Source organism: Oncorhynchus nerka, linkage group LG4, assembly GCF_034236695.1.
Source record: "Oncorhynchus nerka isolate Pitt River linkage group LG4, Oner_Uvic_2.0, whole genome shotgun sequence".
Classification (NCBI taxonomy): domain Eukaryota; kingdom Metazoa; phylum Chordata; class Actinopteri; order Salmoniformes; family Salmonidae; genus Oncorhynchus; species Oncorhynchus nerka.
This window is the reverse complement of record NC_088399.1, coordinates 97,341,322-97,361,321: the sequence shown is the minus strand read 5'-3', so window position 1 is coordinate 97,361,321 and position 20,000 is coordinate 97,341,322. Positions and strand designations below refer to the sequence as shown.

General features: G+C 46.2%; 1 protein-coding gene across 1 annotated transcript in view; it reads left to right on the top strand.

Moving 5' to 3' along the window:
* The window catches only part of LOC115126035 (stromal membrane-associated protein 2-like), a 122,047-nt gene that overhangs the window by 63,249 nt on the left and 38,798 nt on the right, over window positions 1-20,000 (top strand). Inside the window, exon 2 of the mRNA XM_065018050.1 lies at window positions 7,439-7,572. Coding sequence (XP_064874122.1) covers window positions 7,439-7,572 — 134 coding nt within the window. The remainder of the gene's footprint in view (window positions 1-7,438; window positions 7,573-20,000) is intronic.

Genomic DNA, 20,000 nt, shown 5'->3' with positions numbered 1-20,000 from the left:
GGTAAGTGTTGTGCTGTCATTCATCCCTCTCTAACTCCACCCCATCCCACCCGTCCTCTCTACTCATGCCTGACAGAGAGGACATTTCCCCGGGGATGACCCGGTACCATGCTCCCTAACATGCCTGGAGAACTAGACCTCACGCCAACAACATGCTGTAATGCCGAACAAGTAGGTTAGAGAGAGAGACAGAGGGAGAAAGAGATTATCATAGGACAGAGGAAGAGATTTACAGAGAGAGAGGGAAGCAGGGAGAAAGAGACAGAGAGAGAGGGAAGCAGGGAGAAAGAGACAGAGAGAGAGGGAAGCAGAGAGAAAGAGACAGAGAGAGAGAGAGGGAAGCAGAGAGAAGAGAGAGAGAGGGAAGCAGAGAGAACGAGAGAGAGGGAAGCAGAGAGAAAGAGACAGAGAGAGAGAGAGGGAAGCAAAGAGACAGAGAGAGAGAGGGAAGCAGAGAGAAATAGACGGAGAGGGAAGCAGGGAGAAAGAGACAGAGAGAGAGGGAAGCAGGGAGAAAGAGACAGAGAGAGAGAGAGGGAAGAAGGGAGAAAGAGACAGAGAGAGAGGGAAGCAGAGAGAAAGAGACAGAGGGAAGCAGGGAGAAAGAGACAGAGAGAGAGGGAAGCAGAGAGAAAGAGAGAGAGAGAAGCAGAGAGAAAGAGACAGAGAGAGGGAGAGGGAAGCAGAGAGAAAGAGAGAGAGAGAGAGGGAAGCAGAGAGAAAGAGACAGAGAGAGAGGGAAGCAGAGAGAAAAAGACAGAGAGAGAGAGGGAAGCAGAGAGAAAGAGACAGAGAGAGTGCGAAGCAGGGAGAAAGAGACAGAGAGAGAGGGAAGCAGAGAGAAAGAGAGAGAGAGGGAAGCAGAGAGAAAGAGAGAGCAAGGGAAGCAGGGAGAAAGAGAGAGGGAAGCAGGGAAAAGGGCGGGATAGTGGGATAGTAGGATTAGAACTGTGTGAGAGAGATACAAGTCTATACTCTATTGGGGCTATCCCTCAAGCCACACCACTGACAGTGTAAATACACACACTACACACCACACACACAGAGGGGCTTTGTCCCAGTGTTTACAGTTAAATAGGCTTTGCTGAGTAATTCCTCTATTATTAGCCTGCATGTTGCTAATGCTGGACCAATTTAGTGGCCTTGTGGTTAGTGTTGCTAATGCTGGACCAATTTAGTGGCCTTGTGGAGTGATGCTAATGCTGGACCAATTTAGTGGCCTTGTGGTTAGTGTTGCTCATGCTGGACCAATTTAGTGGCCTTGTGGTTAGAGTGTTGCTAATGCTGGACCAATTTAGTGGCCTTGTGGTTAGAGTGTTGCTAATGCTGGACCAATTTAGTGGCCTTGTGGTTAGAGTGTTGCTAATGCTGGACCAACTCACTGGCCTTGTGGTTAGAGTGTTGCTAATGCTGGACCAACTCAGTGGCCTTGTGGTTAGAGTGTTGCTAATGCTGGACCAACTCAGTGGCAGAAAGATAATTATTTTGCACATTGGAAAGAAATTACAACAACAAATAAGAAAACAAGATTTGGCTCTAACAGAGAACGAATACCTGACCACTGTGACTGACCCAAAATTAAGGAAATATTTTGACTATGTACAGACTCAGTGAGCATAGCCTTGCTATTGAGAAAGGCCGCCGTAGGCAGACCTGGCTCTCAAGAGAACACTTTTTCAGTTCTGCCCACACGTGTTCTATAGGATTGAGGTCAGGGCTTTGTGATGGCCACTCCAATACCTTGACTTTGTTGTCCTTAAGCCAATATGCCACAACATTGGAGGTATTCTTGGGGTCATTGTCCACTTGGAAGACCAATTTGTGACCAAACTCTAACTTCCTGACTGATGTCTTCAATATAACCACATAATTTCCCTTCCTCATGTTGCCATCTATTTTGTGAAGTGCACCAGTTCCTCCTGCAGCAAAGCACCTCCACAACATGATGCTGCCACCACCGTGCTTCACGGTTGGGATGGTGTTCTTCGGCTTGCAAGCCTCCCCCTTTTTCCTCCAAACATAACGATGGTCATTATGGCCAAACAGTTCTAGTTTTGTTTCATCAGACCAGAGGACATTTCTCCAAAAAGTACGATCTTTGTCCCCATGTGCAGTTGCAAACCGTATTCTGGCTTTTTTTATGGCGGTTTTGGAGCAGTGGCTGCTTCCTTGCTGAGCGGCCTTTCAGGTTATGCCGATAAAGGACTCGTTTTACTGTGGATATAGATACTTTGTACCTGTTTCCTCCAGCATCTTCACAAGGTCCTTTGCTGTTGTTCTGGGATTGATTTGCACTTTAAGCAGCAAAGTACGTTCATCTCTAGGAGACAGAACGCGTCTCCTTCCTGAGCGGTATGACGGCTGCATGGTCCCATGGTGTTTATACTTGCGTACTATAGTTTGTACAGATGAACGTGGTACCTTCAGGCGTTTGAAAATTGCTCCCAAGGATGAACCAGACTTGTGGAGGTCTACAATTTCTTTTTGAGGTCTTGGCTGATTTCTTTTGATTTTTCCATGATGTCAAGCAAAGAGGCACTGAGTTTGAAGGTAGACCTTGAAATACATCCACAGGTACACCTCCAATTGACTCAAATTATGTCAATTATCCTATCAGAAGCTTCTAAAGCCATGACATCATTTTCTGGAGTTTTCCAAGCTGTTTAAAGGCCCAGTCAACTTAGTGTATGTAAACTTCTGACCCACTGGAATTGTGATACAGTGAATTATAAGTGAAATAATTGGAAAAATTACTTGTGTCATGCACAAAGTAGATGTCCTAACCGACCTGCCAAAACTATAGTTTGTTAACAAGAACATTTGTGGAGTGGTTGAAAAATGAGTTTTAATGACTCCAACCTAAGTGTATGTAAACTAGTGTTAATGACTCCAACCTAAGTGTATGTAACCTAGTTTTAATGATTCCAACCTAAGTGTATGTAAACTAGTTATAATGACTCCAACCTAAGTGTATGTAAACTAGTTTTAATGACTCCAACCTAAGTGTATGTAAACTAGTTATAATGACTCCAACCTGAGTGTATGTAAACTTCCGACTTTAACTGTATCCATAATATCACATTTGAAATTTCTTCCCGGGTGGCGCAGTGGTCTAAGGCCCTACATGGCAGCGACTAGCCACTCCTGTGGCGGCCCGGGTGCAGTGCGTGCTGACCAGGTCGCTAGGGGCACGGTGTTTCCTCCGACACATTGGTGCGGCTTCTGGGTTGGATGCACTGTGTTAAGAAGCAGTGCGGCTTGGTTGTTTTATGTTTTGTTTCGGAGGACGCACGGCTCTCGACCTTCGTCTCTCCCGAGTCCATTCCCGAGCTGTAGTGATGAGACAAGATAGTAACTACTAACAATTGGAACGAAATATTGAGGAGAAAAAGGGGGTAAGAAAAGAAATGTCTTTATTCTTTTGGAACTTTGTTTCATGTACATTTTTTCTTATTTATTTCACTTTTGGTTATTGTCTACTTGACTTGCTTTGGCAATGTTAACATATGTTTTCCATACCAATAAAGCCACTTGAATTGAAAATTGAAGTTGACATTTTATTGAAATTGAATTGAGAAAGGAGGACGGAAGGAAGGAGGGATTTATTTAGGTATTTCCATAGAAATACACATTAGTTGTTGTTGCTGTCAAGATGTATTTCTCTCCAGAGGGAGGGGGAGAGGGGTAGAGAGAGAGGGGTAGAGAGAGAGGGGTAGAGAGAGGGGTAGAGAGAGAGGGGGGTAGAGAGAGAGAGAGGGGTAGAGCGAGAGAGAGGGGTAGAGAGAGAGAGAGGGTAGAGAGAGAGAGAGGGGTAGAGAGAGAGAGAGGGGTAGAGAGAGGGAGAGAGAGAGGGGTAGAGAGAGGGAGAGGGGTAGAGAGAGAGAGGGGGTAGAGAGAGAGGGAGAGAGAGGGGTAGAGAGAGAGGGGTAGAGAGAGAGGGGTAGAGAGAGAGGGAGAGAGAGAGGGGTAGAGAGAGAGAGAGGGGTAGAGAGAGAGGGAGAGAGAGAGAGAGGGGTAGAGAGAGAGAGAGAGAGAGGGGTAGAGAGAGGGGGGTAGAGAGAGAGGGAGAGAGAGAGAGAGAGAGAGAGAGAGAGAGGGAGAGGGAGAGAGAGAGAGAGGTGGCGTGAAGCGTCAGTATTCTCTTTGAAGCTCTCCGTATTCTCTGAAGAGGACTGTTGCATAAATTGAAGCAGAAAAATAGTGGGAGAGAATCTTCTTCCCCTGAGCTCCCTCATCAGGCTCTATCCGGAGACTAGAGCTCTGCAGATACACCTGAGCTCCCTCATCAGGCTCTATCCGGAGACTAGAGCTCTGCAGATACACCTGAGCTCCCTCATCAGGCTCTATCCGGAGACTAGAGCTCTGCAGATACACCTGAGCTCCCTCATCACGCTCTATCCGGAGACTAGAGCTCTGCAGATACACCTGAGCTCCCTCATCACGCTCTATCCAGAGACTAGAGCTCTGCAGATACACCTGAGCTCCCTCATCAGGCTCTATCCGGAGACTAGAGCTCTGCAGATACACCTGAGCTCCCTCATCAGGCTCTATCCGGAGACTAGAGCTCTGCAGATACACCTGAGCTCCCTCATCAGGCTCTATCCGGAGACTAGAGCTCTGCAGATACACCTGAGCTCCCTCATCAGGCTCTATCCGGAGACTAGAGCTTTGCAGATACACCTGATCTCCCTCATCAGGCTTTATCCGGAGACTAGAGCTCTGCAGATAAAACTACACACACACACACTGTACATACATACATACATACATACAAAACACACACACTGTCTGTCTGTCTGTCTGTCTGTCTGTCTCGCTCTCTCTCTCTCTCTCTCTCTCTCTCTCTCTCTCTCTCTCTCTCTCTCTCCCCTCTCTCTCTCTCTCTCTCTCTCTCTCTCTCTGTCTCTCTCTCTCTCTCTCTCTCTCTCTCACTCTCAATTCAATTCAAGGGGCTTTATTGGCATGGGAAACGTGTTAACATTGCCAAAGCAAGTGAGGTAGTTAATATACAAAAGTGAAATAAACAATCAAAATTAACAGTAAACATTACACATGCAGAAGTTTCAAAACAATAAAGCAATTACAAATGTCATATATATATATTATATTATTAACATATTATATATAATATTTCACAAATCTTGCTGCTGTGATGGCACACTGTGGAATTTCACCCAGTTGATATGGGAGTTTATCAAAATTGGATTTGTTTTCGAATTCTTTGTGGATCTGTGTAATCTGAGGGAAATATGTCTCTCTAATATGGTCATACATTGGACAGGAGGTTAGGAAGTACAGCTCAGTTTCCACCTCATTTTGTGGGCAGCGAGCACATAGCCTGTCGTCTCTTGAGAGCCATATCTGTCTATGGCGGCCTTTCTCAATAGCAAGGCTATGCTCACTGAGTCTGTACATAGTCAAAGCTTTCCTTAATTTTGGGTCAGTCGCAGTGGTCAGGTATTCTGCCGCTGTGTACTCTCTGTTTAGGGCCAAATAGCATTCTAGTTTGCTCAGTTTTTTTGTTAATTCTTTCCAATGTGTCAAGTAATTATCTTTTGTTTTTTGTTTTCTCATGATTTGATTGGGTCTAATTGTGTTGCTGTCCTGGGGCTCTTTGGGGTGTGTTTGTGTTTTTGATCAGAGCCCCAGGACCAGCTTTCTAAGGTGACTCTTCTCCAGGTTCGTCTCTCTGTAGGTGATGGCTTTGTTATGGAAGGTTTGGGAATCGCTTCCTTTTAGGTGGTTATATAATTTAACGGCTCTTTTCTGGATTTTGATAATTAGTGGGTATCGGCCTAATTCAGCTCTGCATGCATTATTTGGTGTTCTACGTTGTACACAGAGGATATTTTTGCAGAATTCTGCATGCAGAGTCTCAATTTGGTGTTCGTCCCATTTTGTGAAGTTGGTTGGTGAGCGGACCCCAGACCTCACAAGCATAAAGGGCAATGGGCTCTATGACTGATTCAAGTGTTTTTAGCCAGATCCTAATTGGTATGTTGAAATTTATGTTCCTTTTGATGGCATAGAATGCCTTTCTTGCCTTGTCTCTCAGATCGTTCACAGCTTTGTGGAAGTTACCTGTGGCGCTGATGTTTAGGCCAAGGTATGTATAGTTTTTTGTGTGCTCTAGGGCAACAGTGTCTAGATGGAATTTGTGTTTGTGGTCCTGTTGACTAGACCTTTTTTGGGACACCATTATTTTGGTCTTACTGAGATTTACTGTCAGAGCCCAGGTCTGACAGAGTCTGTGCAGAAGATCTAGGTGCTGCTGTAGGCCCTCCTTGGTTGGGGACAGAAGCACCAGATCATCAGCAAACAGTAGACATTTGTTTTTTGCCAATTTTAACCGCACACTTGTTGTTTGTGTACATGGATTTTATAATGTTGTATGTTTTACCCCCAACACCACTTTCCATCAGTTTGTATAGCAGACCCTCATGCCAAATTGAGTCGAAGGCTTTTTTTGAAATCAACAAAGCATGAGAAGACTTTGCCTTGGTTTTGGTTTGTTTGTTTATTAATTAGGGTTTGCAGGGTGAATACGTGGTCTGTTGTACGGTCATTTGGTAAAAAGCCAATTTCACGTTTGCTCATTGAGGATATGTACGAGTCTGCTGTTAATGATAATGCAGAGGATTTTCCCAAGGTTACTGGTGACGCATATCCCCCGGTAGTTATTGGGGTCAAATTTGTCTCCACTTTTGTGGATTGGGGTGATCAGTCCTTGGTTCCAAATATTGGGGAAGATGTATTTGATAATTTCATTAAGGATACCATCAACACCACAGGCCTTTTTGGGTTGGAGGGTTTTTATTTTGTCCTGTAACTCATTCAAGGTAATTGGAGAATCCAGTGGGTTCTGGAATCCAGTGGGTTCTGGAATCCAGTGGGATCTGGTAGTCTTTAATAGTTGATTCTACGATTTGTATTTGATCATGTATATGTTTTTGCTCTTTATTCTTTGTTATAGAGCCAAACAGATTGGACAAGTGGTTTACCCATAGACTCAGGTTTTCCGGGTCTCTATGTTTTTGGTTGGACAGGTTTCTCAATTTCTTTCTTAGATTTTTGCATTCCTCATAAAACCATTTCTCTCTCTCTCTCTCTCTCTCTCTTCTCTCTCTTCTCTCTGTCTCTCTCTCTCTCTCTCTCTCTCTCTCTCTCTGTATCTCTCTCTCCACCCCCTCTCTCTACCCTCTCTCTCCACCCCCTCTCTCTACCCTCTCTCTCCACCCCTCTCTCTCTACCCCCTCTCTCTTGATCCACCCTATCTCTCTCTACCCTGTCTCTCTCCACCCCCTCTCTCTCAACCCTCTCTCTCTCTCCACCCCCCTCTCTCAACACTCTCTCTCTCCACCCCCTCTCTCTCTACGCTCTATCTCTCTCTACCCTCTCTCTCTCTCCACCCCCTCTCTCTACCCTCTCTTTCTTTCAGGTCCCAGATGGGCGTCATGGAACCTGGGTATTTTCATCTGTATCCGCTGTGCTGGGGTCCACAGGAACCTGGGCGTCCACATCTCCAGGGTCAAGTCTGTCAACCTGGACCAATGGACACAGGAACAGATACAGGTCAGAGGTCAAACTGGTCATTGTGATCATTTACTAGAGTGAATTTCACAAAAGATGTGTGTCTGTGGCTGTGTGTGTGTGTGTGTGTGTGTGTGTGTGTGTGTGTGTGTGTGTGTGTGTGTGTGTGTGTGTGTGTGTGGGTAGAGTCTAGTGAGTGTGCGGGTAGAGTCTAGTGAGTGTGCGGGTAGAGTCTAATGAGTGTGTGTGTGGGTAGAGTCTAGTGAGTGTGTGTGTGGGTAGAGTCTACTGTGTGGGTAGAGTCTAGTGTGTGTGGGTAGAGTCTAGTGTGTGTGGGTAGAGTCTAGTGTGTGTGGGTAGAGTCTAGTGTGTGTGGGTAGAGTCTAGATAGTATGTGTGTGGGTAGAGTCTAGTGTGTGTGGGTAGAGTCTAGTGTGTGTGGGTAGAGTCTAGTGTGTGTGGGTAGAGTCTAGTGTGTGTGGGTAGAGTCTAGTGTGTCTGGGTAGAGTCTAGTGTGTGTGGGTAGAGTCTAGTGTGTGTGGGTAGAGGCTAGTGTGTGTGGGTAGAGTCTAGTCAGTGTGTGGGTAGAGTCTAGTCAGTGTGTGGGTAGAGTGAGTGAATGTGTATGTGGGTAGAGTGTGTGTGTGTGTGGGTAGAGTCTAGATAGTGTGTGGGTAGAGTCTAGTGAGTGAGTGTGTGGGTAGAGTCTAGTGAGTGTGTGGGTAGAGTCTAGCTAGTCTGTGGGTAGAGTCTAGTGAGTGTGTGTGTGTGGGTAGAGTCTAGATAGTGTGCGGGTAGAGTCTAGTCAGCGTGTGGATAGAGTCTAGCTAGTGTGTGGGTAGAGTCAAGTGTGTGTGGGTGGAGTCTAGTGAGTGTGTGTGTGGGTGGAGTCTAGTGAGTGTGTGTGTGGGTAGAGTCTAGTGAGTGTGGGTATAGTCTAGTGGGTGTGTGGGTCGAGTCTAGATAATGTGTTGGTAGAGTCTAGCTAGTCTGTGGGTAGAGTCTAGTCAGTGTGTGGGTAGAGTCTAAATAGTGTGTGGGTAGAGTCTAGTCAGTGTGTGGGTAGAGTCTAGCTAGTCTGTGGGTAGAGTATAGTGTGTGTGTGGGTAGAGTATAGTGTGTGTGTGGGTAGAGTCTAGTGAGTGTGTGGGTAGAGTCTAGTGAGTGTGTGGGTAGAGTCTAGTGAGTGTGTGGGTGTTGTCTAGCTAGTGTGTGTGTGGGTAGAGTCTAGCTAGTGTGTGGGTAGAGTCTAGTGAGTGTGTGGGTAGAGTCTAGTGAGTGTGTGGGTAGAGTCTAGTGAGTGTGTGTGTGGGTAGAGTCTAGTGAGTGTGTGTGTGGGTAGAGTCTAGTGAGTGTGTGTGTGGGTAGAGTCTACTGAGTGTGTGTGTGGGTAGAGTCTAGTGAGTGTGTGTGTGGGTAGAGTCTAGTCAGTGTGTGGGTAGAGTCTAGTGAGTGTGTGGGTAGAGTCTAGTGAGTGTGTGGGTATTGTCTAGCTAGTGTGTGTGTGGGTAGAGTCTAGCTAGTGTGTGGGTAGAGTCTAGTGAGTGTGTGGGTAGAGTCTAGTGAGTGTGTGGGTAGAGTCTAGTGAGTGTGTGTGTGGGTAGAGTCTAGTGAGTGTGTGTGTGGGTAGAGTCTACTGAGTGTGTGTGTGGGTAGAGTCTAGTGAGTGTGTGTGTGGGTAGAGTCTAGTCAGTGTGTGGGTAGAGTCTAGTGAGTGTGTGTGTAGAGTCTAGTGAGTGTGTGGGTAGAGTCTAGTCAGCGTGTGGGTAGAGTCTAGTCAGTGTGTGGGTATAGTCTAGATAGTGTGTAGGTAGAGTCTAGTGAGTGTGTGTGTGGGTAGAGTCTAGTGAGTGTGTTTGGGTAGAGTCTAGATAGTTTGTGGGTAGAGTCTACCTAGTGTGTGGGTAGAGTCTAGCTAGTGTGTGGGTAGAGTCTAGTGTGTGTGTGGGTAGAGTCTAGCTAGTGTGTGGGTAGAGTCTAGCTAGTCTGTGGGTAGAGTCTAGTGTGTGTGTGGGTAGAGTCTAGCTAGTGTGTGGGTAGAGTCTAACTAGTGTGTGGGTAGAGTCAGTGTGTGTGGGTATAGTCTAGTGTGTGTGTGGGTAGAGTCTAGCTAGTGTGTGGGTAGAGTCAGTGTGTGTGGGTCTAGTGAGTGTGTGGGTAGAGTCTAGATAGTGTGTGGGTAGAGCCTAGTGAGTGTTTGTGTGTGGTTAGAGTCTAGCTAGTCTGTGGGTAGAGTCTAGCTAGTCTGTGGGTAGAGTCTAGCTAGTCTGTGGGTAGAGTCTAGCTAGTCTGTGGGTAGAGTCTAGATAGTGTGTGGGTAGAGTCTAGTGTGTTTGTGGGTAGAGTCTAGATAGTGTGTGGGTAGAGTCTAGATAGTGTGTGGGTAGAGTCTAGTGTGTGTGTGGGTAGATGCCAGTCAGTGTGTGGTTTTAGTCCAGTCGGTGTGCGGGTAGAGTCTAGCCATGTGCGGGTAGAGTCCAGTCGGTGTGTGGGTAGAGTCCAGTCGGTGTGTGGGTAGAGTCCAGTCGGTGTGTGGGTAGAGTCCAGTCGGTGTGCGGGTAGAGTCCAGTCGGTGTGCGGGTAGAGTCCAGTCGGTGTGCGGGTAGAGTCCAGTCGGTGTGTGGGTAGAGTCCAGTCAGTGTGTGGGGGTAGAGTCCAGTCAGTGTGTGCGGGTAGAGTCCAGTCGGTGTGTGGGTAGAGTCCAGTCGGTGTGTGGGTAGAGTCCAGTCGGTGTGTGGGTAGAGTCCAGTCGGTGTGCGGGTAGAGTCCAGTCGGTGTGTGGGTAGAGTTTTGTGTGGAGTTATTTTTACTTGCGGGAAGAAGTTTAACTAATGTCTAATTGTGTGTTTGGTAAACAAAGGTGTCAATACATATGGGTGAGGGAATTCAGGGCATTTTATAGCAGAGATCTTAATGCTTCTGCCAAAACTGATATCAACAAAGAGGTTTCTTCTTGTCCCTTTGGTGATTTAGATAATGAAACGGTATTTTAGGAACTGCAGATTTCTGCCTGTTTTTACGCATCAATATGCCGCGTTGTCTTCTGTAGATGTTGTGCCCTTGTTGACAGTCTGTTTGATTAAAAAGCTATTTTTGTTTTGGTTTGTAGTGAGTCTCTTTTAGGACGTCGGATCAATCAGTTGCCACTTCAGTCTTCTAGACAGTGTAGTCGTGTTTTAGTGCCCCCTTGTCCTCTGGTAGGATGACTACAGTCTTCTAGACAGTGTAGTCGTGTTTTAGTGCCTTGTCCTCTGGTAGGATGACTACAGTCTTCTAGACAGTGTAGTTGTGTTTTAGTGCCTTGTCGTCTGGTAGGATGACTACAGTCTTCTAGACAGTAGTCGTGTTTTAGTGACCCCCTTGTCCTCTGGTAGGATGACTACAGTCTTCTAGACAGTAGTTGTGTTTTAGTGCCTTGTCCTCTGGTAGGATGACTACAGTCTTCTAGACAGTAGTCGTGTTTTAGTGACCCCCTTGTCCTCTGGTAGGATGACTACAGTCTTCTAGACAGTGTAGTCGTGTTTTAGTGCCTTGTCCTCTGGTAGGATGACTACAGTCTTCTAGACAGTAGTCGTGTTTTAGTGCCCCCCTTGTCCTCTGGTAGGATGACTACAGTCTTCTAGACAGTAGTCGTGTTTTAGTGCCCCCCTTGTCCTCTGGTAGGATGACTACAGTCTTCTAGACAGTGTAGTCGTGTTTTAGTGCCTTGTCCTCTGGTAGGATGACTACAGTCTTCTAGACAGTGTAGTCGTGTTTTAGTGCCCCCCCCTTGTCCTCTGGTAGGATGACTACAGTCTTCTAGACAGTGTAGTCGTGTTTTAGTGCCTTGTCCTCTGGTAGGATGACTACAGTCTTCTAGACAGTGTAGTCGTGTTTTAGTGCCCCCCCTTGTCCTCTGGTAGGATGACTTCAGTCTTCTAGACAGTGTAGTTGTGTTTTAGTGCCTTGTCCTCTGGTAGGATGACTACAGTCTTCTAGACAGTGTAGTCGTGTTTTAGTGCCCCCCCCTTGTCCTCTGGTAGGATGACTACAGTCTTCTAGACAGTAGTTGTGTTTTAGTGCCTTGTCCTCTGGTAGGATGACTACAGTCTTCTAGACAGTGTAGTCGTGTTTTAGTGCCCCCCCTTGTCCTCTGGTAGGATGACTTCAGTCTTCTAGACAGTGTAGTTGTGTTTTAGTGCCTTGTCCTCTGGTAGGATGACTACAGTCTTCTAGACAGTAGTTGTGTTTTAGTGCCCCCCCCTTGTCCTCTGGTAGGATGACTACAGTCTGCTAGACAGTGTAGTCGTGTTTTAGTGCCCCCCTTGTCCTCTGGTAGGATGACTACAGTCTTCTAGACAGTAGTTGTGTTTTAGTGCCTTGTCCTCTGGTAGGATGACTACAGTCTTCTAGACAGTGTAGTTGTGTTTTAGTGCCCCCCCTTGTCCTCTGGTAGGATGACTACAGTCTTCTAGACAGTGTAGTCGTGTTTTAGTGCCCCCCTTGTCCTCTGGTAGGATGACTACAGTCTTCTAGACAGTGTAGTCGTGTTTTAGTGCCCCCCTTGTCCTCTGGTAGGATGACTACAGTCTTCTAGACAGTAGTCATGTTTTAGTGCCTTGTCCTCTGGTAGGATGACTACAGTCTTCTAGACAGTGTAGTTGTGTTTTAGTGCCCCCCCTTGTCCTCTGGTAGGATGACTACAGTCTTCTAGACGGTGTAGTTGTGTTTTAGTGCCTTGTCCTCTGGTAGGATGACTACAGTCTTCTAGACAGTGTAGTTGTGTTTTAGTGCCCACCTTGTCCTCTGGTAGGATGACTACAGTCTTCTAGACAGTGTAGTTGTGTTTTAGTGCCTTGTCCTCTGGTAGGATGACTACAGTCTTCTAGACAGTAGTCGTGTTTTAGTGCCCCCCTTGTCCTCTGGTAGGATGACTACAGTCTTCTAGACAGTGTAGTCGTGTTTTAGTGCCTTGTCCTCTGGTAGGATGACTACAGTCTTCTAGACAGTGTAGTTGTGTTTTAGTGCCCACCTTGTCCTCTGGTAGGATGACTACAGTCTTCTAGACAGTAGTCGTGTTTTAGTGCCCCCCTTGTCCTCTGGTAGGATGACTACAGTCTTCTAGACAGTGTAGTCATGTTTTAGTGCCCCCTTGTCCTCTGGTAGGATGACTACAGTCTTCTAGACGGTGTAGTTGTGTTTTAGTGCCTTGTCCTCTGGTAGGATGACTACAGTCTTCTAGACAGTGTAGTCGTGTTTTAGTGCCTTGTCCTCTGGTAGGATGACTTCAGTCTTCTAGACAGTGTAGTCGTGTTTTAGTGCCTTGTCCTCTGGTAGGATGACTACAGTCTTCTAGACAGTGTAGTCATGTTTTAGTGCCCCCCTTGTCCTCTGGTAGGATGACTACAGTCTTCTAGACAGTGTAGTCATGTTTTAGTGCCCCCCTTGTCCTCTGGTAGGATGACTACAGTCTTCTAGACAGTGTAGTCGTGTTTTAGTGCCCCCCTTGTCCTCTGGTAGGATGACTTCAGTCTTCTAGACAGTAGTCGTGTTTTAGTGCCTTGTCCTCTGGTAGGATGACTACAGTCTTCTAGACAGTGTAGTCATGTTTTAGTGCCCCCCTTGTCCTCTGGTAGGATGACTACAGTATTCTAGACAGTAGTCGTGTTTTAGTGTCCCCCTTGTCCTCTGGTAGGATGACTACAGTCTTCTAGACAGTGTAGTTGTGTTTTAGTGCCTTGTCCTCTGGTAGGATGACTACAGTCTTCTAGACAGTAGTCATGTTTTAGTGTCCCCCTTGTCCTCTGGTAGGATGACTACAGTCTTCTAGACGGTGTAGTAGTGTTTTAGTGCCTTGTCGTCTGGTAGGATGACTACAGTCTTCTAGACAGTGTAGTCATGTTTTAGTGCCTTGTCCTCTGGTAGGATGACTACAGTCTTCTAGACGGTGTAGTCGTGTTTTAGTGCCCCCCTAGTCCTCTGGTAGGATGACTACAGTCTTCTAGACAGTAGTCATGTTTTAGTGCCCCCCTTGTCCTCTGGTAGGATGACTACAGTCTTCTAGACAGTGTAGTTGTGTTTTAGTGCCTTGTCCTCTGGTAGGATGACTTCAGTCTTCTAGACAGTGTAGTTGTGTTTTAGTGCCTTGTCGTCTGGTAGGATGACTACAGTCTTCTAGACAGTAGTCGTGTTTTAGTGCCTTGTCCTCTGGTAGGATGACTACAGTCTTCTAGACAGTGTAGTCGTGTTTTAGTGTCCCCCTTGTCCTCTGGTAGGATGACTACAGTCTTCTAGACAGTAGTTGTGTTTTAGTGCCTTGTCCTCTGGTAGGATGACTACAGTCTTCTAGACAGTGTAGTCATGTTTTAGTGTCCCCCTTGTCCTCTGGTAGGATGACTACAGTCTTCTAGACAGTAGTTGTGTTTTAGTGCCTTGTCCTCTGGTAGGATGACTACAGTCTTCTAGACAGTGTAGTCATGTTTTAGTGCCTTGTCCTCTGGTAGGATGACTACAGTCTTCTAGACAGTGTAGTCGTGTTTTAGTGCCTTGTCCTCTGGTAGGATGACTACAGTCTTCTAGACAGTGTAGTCGTGTTTTAGTGCCCCCTTGTCCTCTGGTAGGATGACTACAGTCTTCTAGACGGTGTAGTTGTGTTTTAGTGCCTTGTCCTCTGGTAGGATGACTACAGTCTTCTAGACGGTGTAGTCGTGTTTTAGTGACCCCCTAGTCCTCTGGTAGGATGACTACAGTCTTCTAGACAGTAGTCGTGTTTTAGTGCCCCCCCCTTGTCCTCTGGTAGGATGACTACAGTCTTCTAGACAGTAGTTGTGTTTTAGTGCCTTGTCCTCTGGTAGGATGACTACAGTCTTCTAGACAGTAGTCGTGTTTTAGTGCCCCCTTGTCCTCTGGTAGGATGACTACAGTCTTCTAGACAGTAGTCGTGTTTTAGTGACCCCCTTGTCCTCTGGTAGGATGACTACAGTCTTCTAGACAGTGTAGTTGTGTTTTAGTGCCCCCCTTGTCCTCTGGTAGGATGACTACAGTCTTCTAGACAGTGTAGTTGTGTTTTAGTGCCTTGTCCTCTGGTAGGATGACTACAGTCTTCTAGACAGTAGTCGTGTTTTAGTGCCCCCCTTGTCCTCTGGTAGGATGACTACAGTCTTCTAGACAGTAGTCATGTTTTAGTGCCTTGTCCTCTGGTAGGATGACTACAGTCTTCTAGACAGTAGTCGTGTTTTAGTGCCCCCTTGTCCTCTGGTAGGATGACTACAGTCTTCTAGACAGTAGTCGTGTTTTAGTGCCCCCCTTGTCCTCTGGTAGGATGACTACAGTCTTCTAGACAGTGTAGTCATGTTTTAGTGCCTTGTCCTCTGGTAGGATGACTACAGTCTTCTAGACAGTGTAGTCGTGTTTTAGTGCCCCCTTGTCCTCTGGTAGGATGACTACAGTCTTCTAGACAGTAGTTGTGTTTTAGTGCCTTGTCCTCTGGTAGGATGACTACAGTCTTCTAGACAGTAGTCGTGTTTTAGTGACCCCCTTGTCCTCTGGTAGGATGACTACAGATGTGTCATTCTGGAGATTTAAGGGCTTGTTTATCTGAGCGGGTTATTTCTGACATTTCCTATTGATGTGTATTTAAACACCAGTCTGTAGCAGGTATCCACCTCTGCACTTATATATTCACTTCTATTTATGAAATATTACTGTCCTTTTGTTATTTTATTATTTTTGTATGTGTGATATTTTAACTTAATTAAATTGATTTATATTGTACGGTGTTTATATTCCAATAAAAATTGAAAATACATTTTACTATGTTTTGTCCACCTAAAGCAGGGGTGTCAAAGTCAAATGGACGGAGGGCCAAATAAAAAAATCAGCTACAAGACGAGGGCCGGACTGTTCGAATGTTCATTGAAAATTTTTTAAATGACGCATATAGTCTAGTGAACCTAATTGAACCTACTGAAAACCTAACAAATATATTACAATATGATCAGATAAATAAAGCAATATTTTCTTATGGCTCTGTCAGTAATCTTTAATTTTCAACAGACACAAAAGACAAATTTCCTTTATATAAATATCCCCATAACATGAACATTAAATGAAAGAAACCGGTATTCAAGGCACCATCAGTAGACTATATTTTCTATTTTAGCAAAAGTGGGCTAAATTTACTTCAAAGAAAAAACAATAATAGCAATTTTCTATCATCCACTCAACTGAAATATTTTTAAAATATAATTGGATTGAAATACAAAAAAATAAAGTGCAAAAATCTATTAATCAAAAACAACACTTTGTTTAAGGAGAAGTAACATGCAGTGAAAACAAATATTAAATTTTAACTTTTAAACTTGAACTGAGTAAAAACTCTAAATATGTGATTGCACAGTAATGTTCACTTGTTTGAGGTTGAGGGTGATACTTGGTGGTGTCCCATCTTTTCCACAAGTTCATCAATGTTCGGGGTAAGGCTCTGAGCTGAAGAAATCCTCAGAATTGAGTGGAGGTGTTCAGCAGTAAGTCGACTTCTGTGTGATGTTTTGTTCAGGTTCATCAAAGAAAACAGTTGTTCACACAGGTATGTGCTGCCAAACATAGACAACGTTTGAGCAGCCTGGATGCGCAGCTGGGGCATTGTGCCGGGAGGAAACGGGCGAACTCCGCAGCACCCACTGCCGCATATTTTGCCCTCAGTGCATCATTGCATTGGAGGTCAATCAACTCCATTTGGAGGTTTGGTGGTGAGCTTTCCACGTCAACAGCAAATGGGTTACCGAGCAGTTCCAACCTGCTTTTTTGTGCTTCAAAGTCAGCAAATCGGCGTCGAAAGTCAGCGGCAAGCATACCTATTTTATCAGCCAACTGTGTGCTCGGGAACGCACTGGTAGAGAGCTTCTCTTTCATGGTCTGGCAGCTGGGAAAGTGGCTCAAATTTTCTTTCCGCATCTGCGTCTCCCACAGAGTCAGTTTGGTTTTAAATGCCTTCACTGTACTGTACATATCAGAGATGACACGATCCCGACCCTGCAGCTGCAAGTTTATTGCATTCAGATGACTCGTAATGTCACACAGAAAAGCCATTTCACACAGAAACATTTCGTCTCGGAGTTGTGTTGTGTCTTTCCCTTTGCTGTCCAAGAACAGACAAATCTCCTCACGAAGCTCGAAACATCTTTGAAGCACCTTTCCCTGGCTTAGCCATCGCACCTCTGTGTGATAAGGCAAATCACCATGCTCCGTTTCTAACTCCGTCAGAAATGCCTTGAACTGGCGGTGATTCAAACCTTTGGCTCTGATAAAGTTAACTGTGCGCGTGATGATGCTCATTACATGCTCCATTTTCAAGGCTTTACCGCACAACGCTTCCTGGTGTATGATACAATGATAAGCTGTCAGCTCACCTGTCGCGTTTTCCTCTTGCATCTTTTCCCGTATCTTCGCCACCAGTCCGCTCCTGTGTCCACACATCGCAGGTGCTCCGTCGGTTGTCAAACCCACGAGTTTTTCCCAAGGCAGCTCCATCTCATTTACACATCTTGACACCTCTTCATACAAATCATGCCCCGTAGTTGTGCCATGCATAGGACGTAAAGCCAAAAACTCCTCTGTCACGCTTTAGGTTGGAGTCCACTCCGCGGATGAAAATTGACAACTGGGCAATGTCAGAAATGTCGGTGCTCTCATCCACAGCCAAGGAATATGCAATAAAATCTTTTCCCTTTTTCACAAGCTGCTCTTTTAGATTGATGGACAACTGGTCTACTCTCTCGGCAATGGTGTTTCTGCTCAGACTCACATTTAAAAAGAGTTGCCTTTTTTCTGGGCAAACTTCGTCACAAACTTTAATCATGCAGTTTTTGATGAAATCCCCTCCGTAAATGGCCGGGCTGATTTAGCGATCTCTTCTGCCAAAATAAAACTGGCCTTGACAGCAGCCTGGCCTTGTGATTTGGCTTTTTTGAACAGAGCCTGTCGAGATTTGAGGCCTCGTTTTAATTCCTCTGCCTTTTGTAGCCTTTGTTCCATGTCCATATTCTTGTTTTTGTCCGCGTGTTTCGTTTCATAATGTCGTCTCAGATTATACTCTTTCAGTACCGCCACACTTTCTCCACACAGAAGACACACAGGTTTTCCAGCTACCTTCGTGAACATATACTCCGACTCCCACCTTGTTTGAAACCCCCGGTTCTCAGTATCCACCTTCCGTTTTGCCATTTTTGATGGGTATCTGAAAGTTAATTTTACTGTGATGCTGACGACTGCTGTGCCAATAAATATTGAAATGAAGCAGCCTACTGCTCGGTGCGTCACCTTTGCATTGTGGGAAATGTAGTATTGGTGCGTGTAAAAGATCTGCGGGCTGCCGGCTTGCTGCGGGCCGGTTCTAATAATAAATCAAGATCATCCCAGGGGCCGTAAAAAACCTTCTTGCGGGCCGGATGTGGCCCGCGGGCCTTGACTCTGACATATGTGACCTAAAGGATCCATTAATACATTTTATTATGTGTTGTCCACCTAAAGGATCCATTAATACATTTTACTATGTGTTGTCCACCTAAAACATCCATTAATACATTTTACTATGTGTTGTCCACCTAAAACATCCATTAATACATTTTACTATGTGTTGTCCACCTAAAACATCCATTAATACATTTTACTATGTGTTGTCCACCTAAAGGATCCATTAATACATTTTTACACAGTTCTTCCAAACAGAAACAACATATCAGAATATGCACTAGATACCTGGACTACTGTGGGTTTGGTAGGATAAATAATTACAACTTAATAGGCCTAATGAAGTAAAAATTATTATTGAAACACAATATTGCAGGCAGAGCCCAAAGCTTGTGGCTGACTAGTATCAGAGTGAAATTGGTGCTGGAGAGAACGCCGACAGCATTTCAAAAAATATCTGCTCGGTTACTCTCTGCTCCACGCTCAAGTATTTATGTTTTACTAAGTCATTTGAACAAGATACTAAGTTGGCTTCAGGGCTTCTGTTGCCTTGGGCTTCAGGGCTTCTGTTGCCTTGGGATTCAGGGCTTCTGTTGTCTTGGGCTTCAGGGCTTCTGTTGCCTTGGGCTTCAGGGCTTCTGTTGCCTTGGGCTTCAGTGCTTCTGTTGCCTTGGGCTTCAGGGCTTCTGTTGACTTGGGCTTCAGGGCTTCTGTTGCCTTGGGCTTCAGGGCTTCTGTTGCCTTGGGCTTCAGGGCTTCTGTTGCCTTGGGCTTCAGGGCTTCTGTTGCCTTGGGCTTCAGGGCTTCTGTTGCCTTGGGCTTCAGGGCTTCTGTTGCATTGGGCTTCAGGGCTTCTGTTGCCTTGGGCTTCAGGGCTTCTGTTGCATTGGGCTTCAGGGTTCTGTTGCATTGGGCTTCAGGGCTCCTGTTGCATTGGGCTTCAGGGTTCTGTTGCATTGGGCTTCAGGGCTCCTGTTGCATTGGGCTTCAGGGCTTCCGTTGCATTGGGCTTCAGGGTTCTGTTGCATTGGGCTTCAGGGCTCCTGTTGCATTGGGCTTCAGGTTTCTGTTGCATTGGGCTTCAGTGCTTCTGTTGCATTGGGCTTCAGGGTTCTGTTGCATTGGGCTTCAGGGCTCCTGTTGCATTGGGCTTCAGGGCTTCTGTTGCCTTGGGCTTCAGGGCTCCTGTTGCATTGGGCTTCAGCGTTCTGTTGCATTGGGCTTCAGGGCTTCTGTTGCCTTGGGCTTCAGGGCTTCTGTTGCCTTGGGCTTCAGGGCTTCTGTTGCATTGGGCTTCAGGGCTTCTGTTGCCTTGGACTTCAGAGCTTCTGTTGCAGTGGGCTTCAGGGCTTCTGTTGCCTTGGGCTTCAGGGCTTCTGTTGCCTTGGGCTTCAGGGCTTCTGTTGCCTTGGGCTTCAGGGCTTCTGTTGCCTTGGGCTTCAGGGCTTCTGTTGCCTTGGGCTTCAGGGCTTCTGTTGCCTTGGGCTTCAGGGCTTCTGTTGCCTTGGGCTTCAGGGCTTCTGTTGCCTTGGGCTACAGGGCTTCTGTTGCCTCGGGCTTCAGGGCTTCTGTTGCCTCGGGCTTCAGGGCTTCTGTTGCCTCGGGCTTCAGGGATTCTGTTGCCTTGGGCTTCAGGGCTTCTGTTGCCTTGGGCTTCAGGGCTTCTGTTGCATTGGGCTTCAGGGCTTCTGTTGCCTTGGGCTTCAGGGCTTCTGTTGCATTGGGCTTCAGGGTTCTGTTGCATTGGGCTTCAGGGCTCCTGTTGCATTGGGCTTCAGGGTTCTGTTGCATTGGGCTTCAGGGCTCCTGTTGCATTGGGCTTCAGGGCTTCCGTTGCATTGGGCTTCAGGGTTCTGTTGCATTGGGCTTCAGGGCTCCTGTTGCATTGGGCTTCAGGGCTCCTGTTGCATTGGGCTTCAGGGTTCTGTTGCATTGGGCTTCAGGGCTCCTGTTGCATTGGGCTTCAGGTTTCTGTTGCATTGGGCTTCAGGGCTCCTGTTGCATTGGGCTTCAGGGTTCTG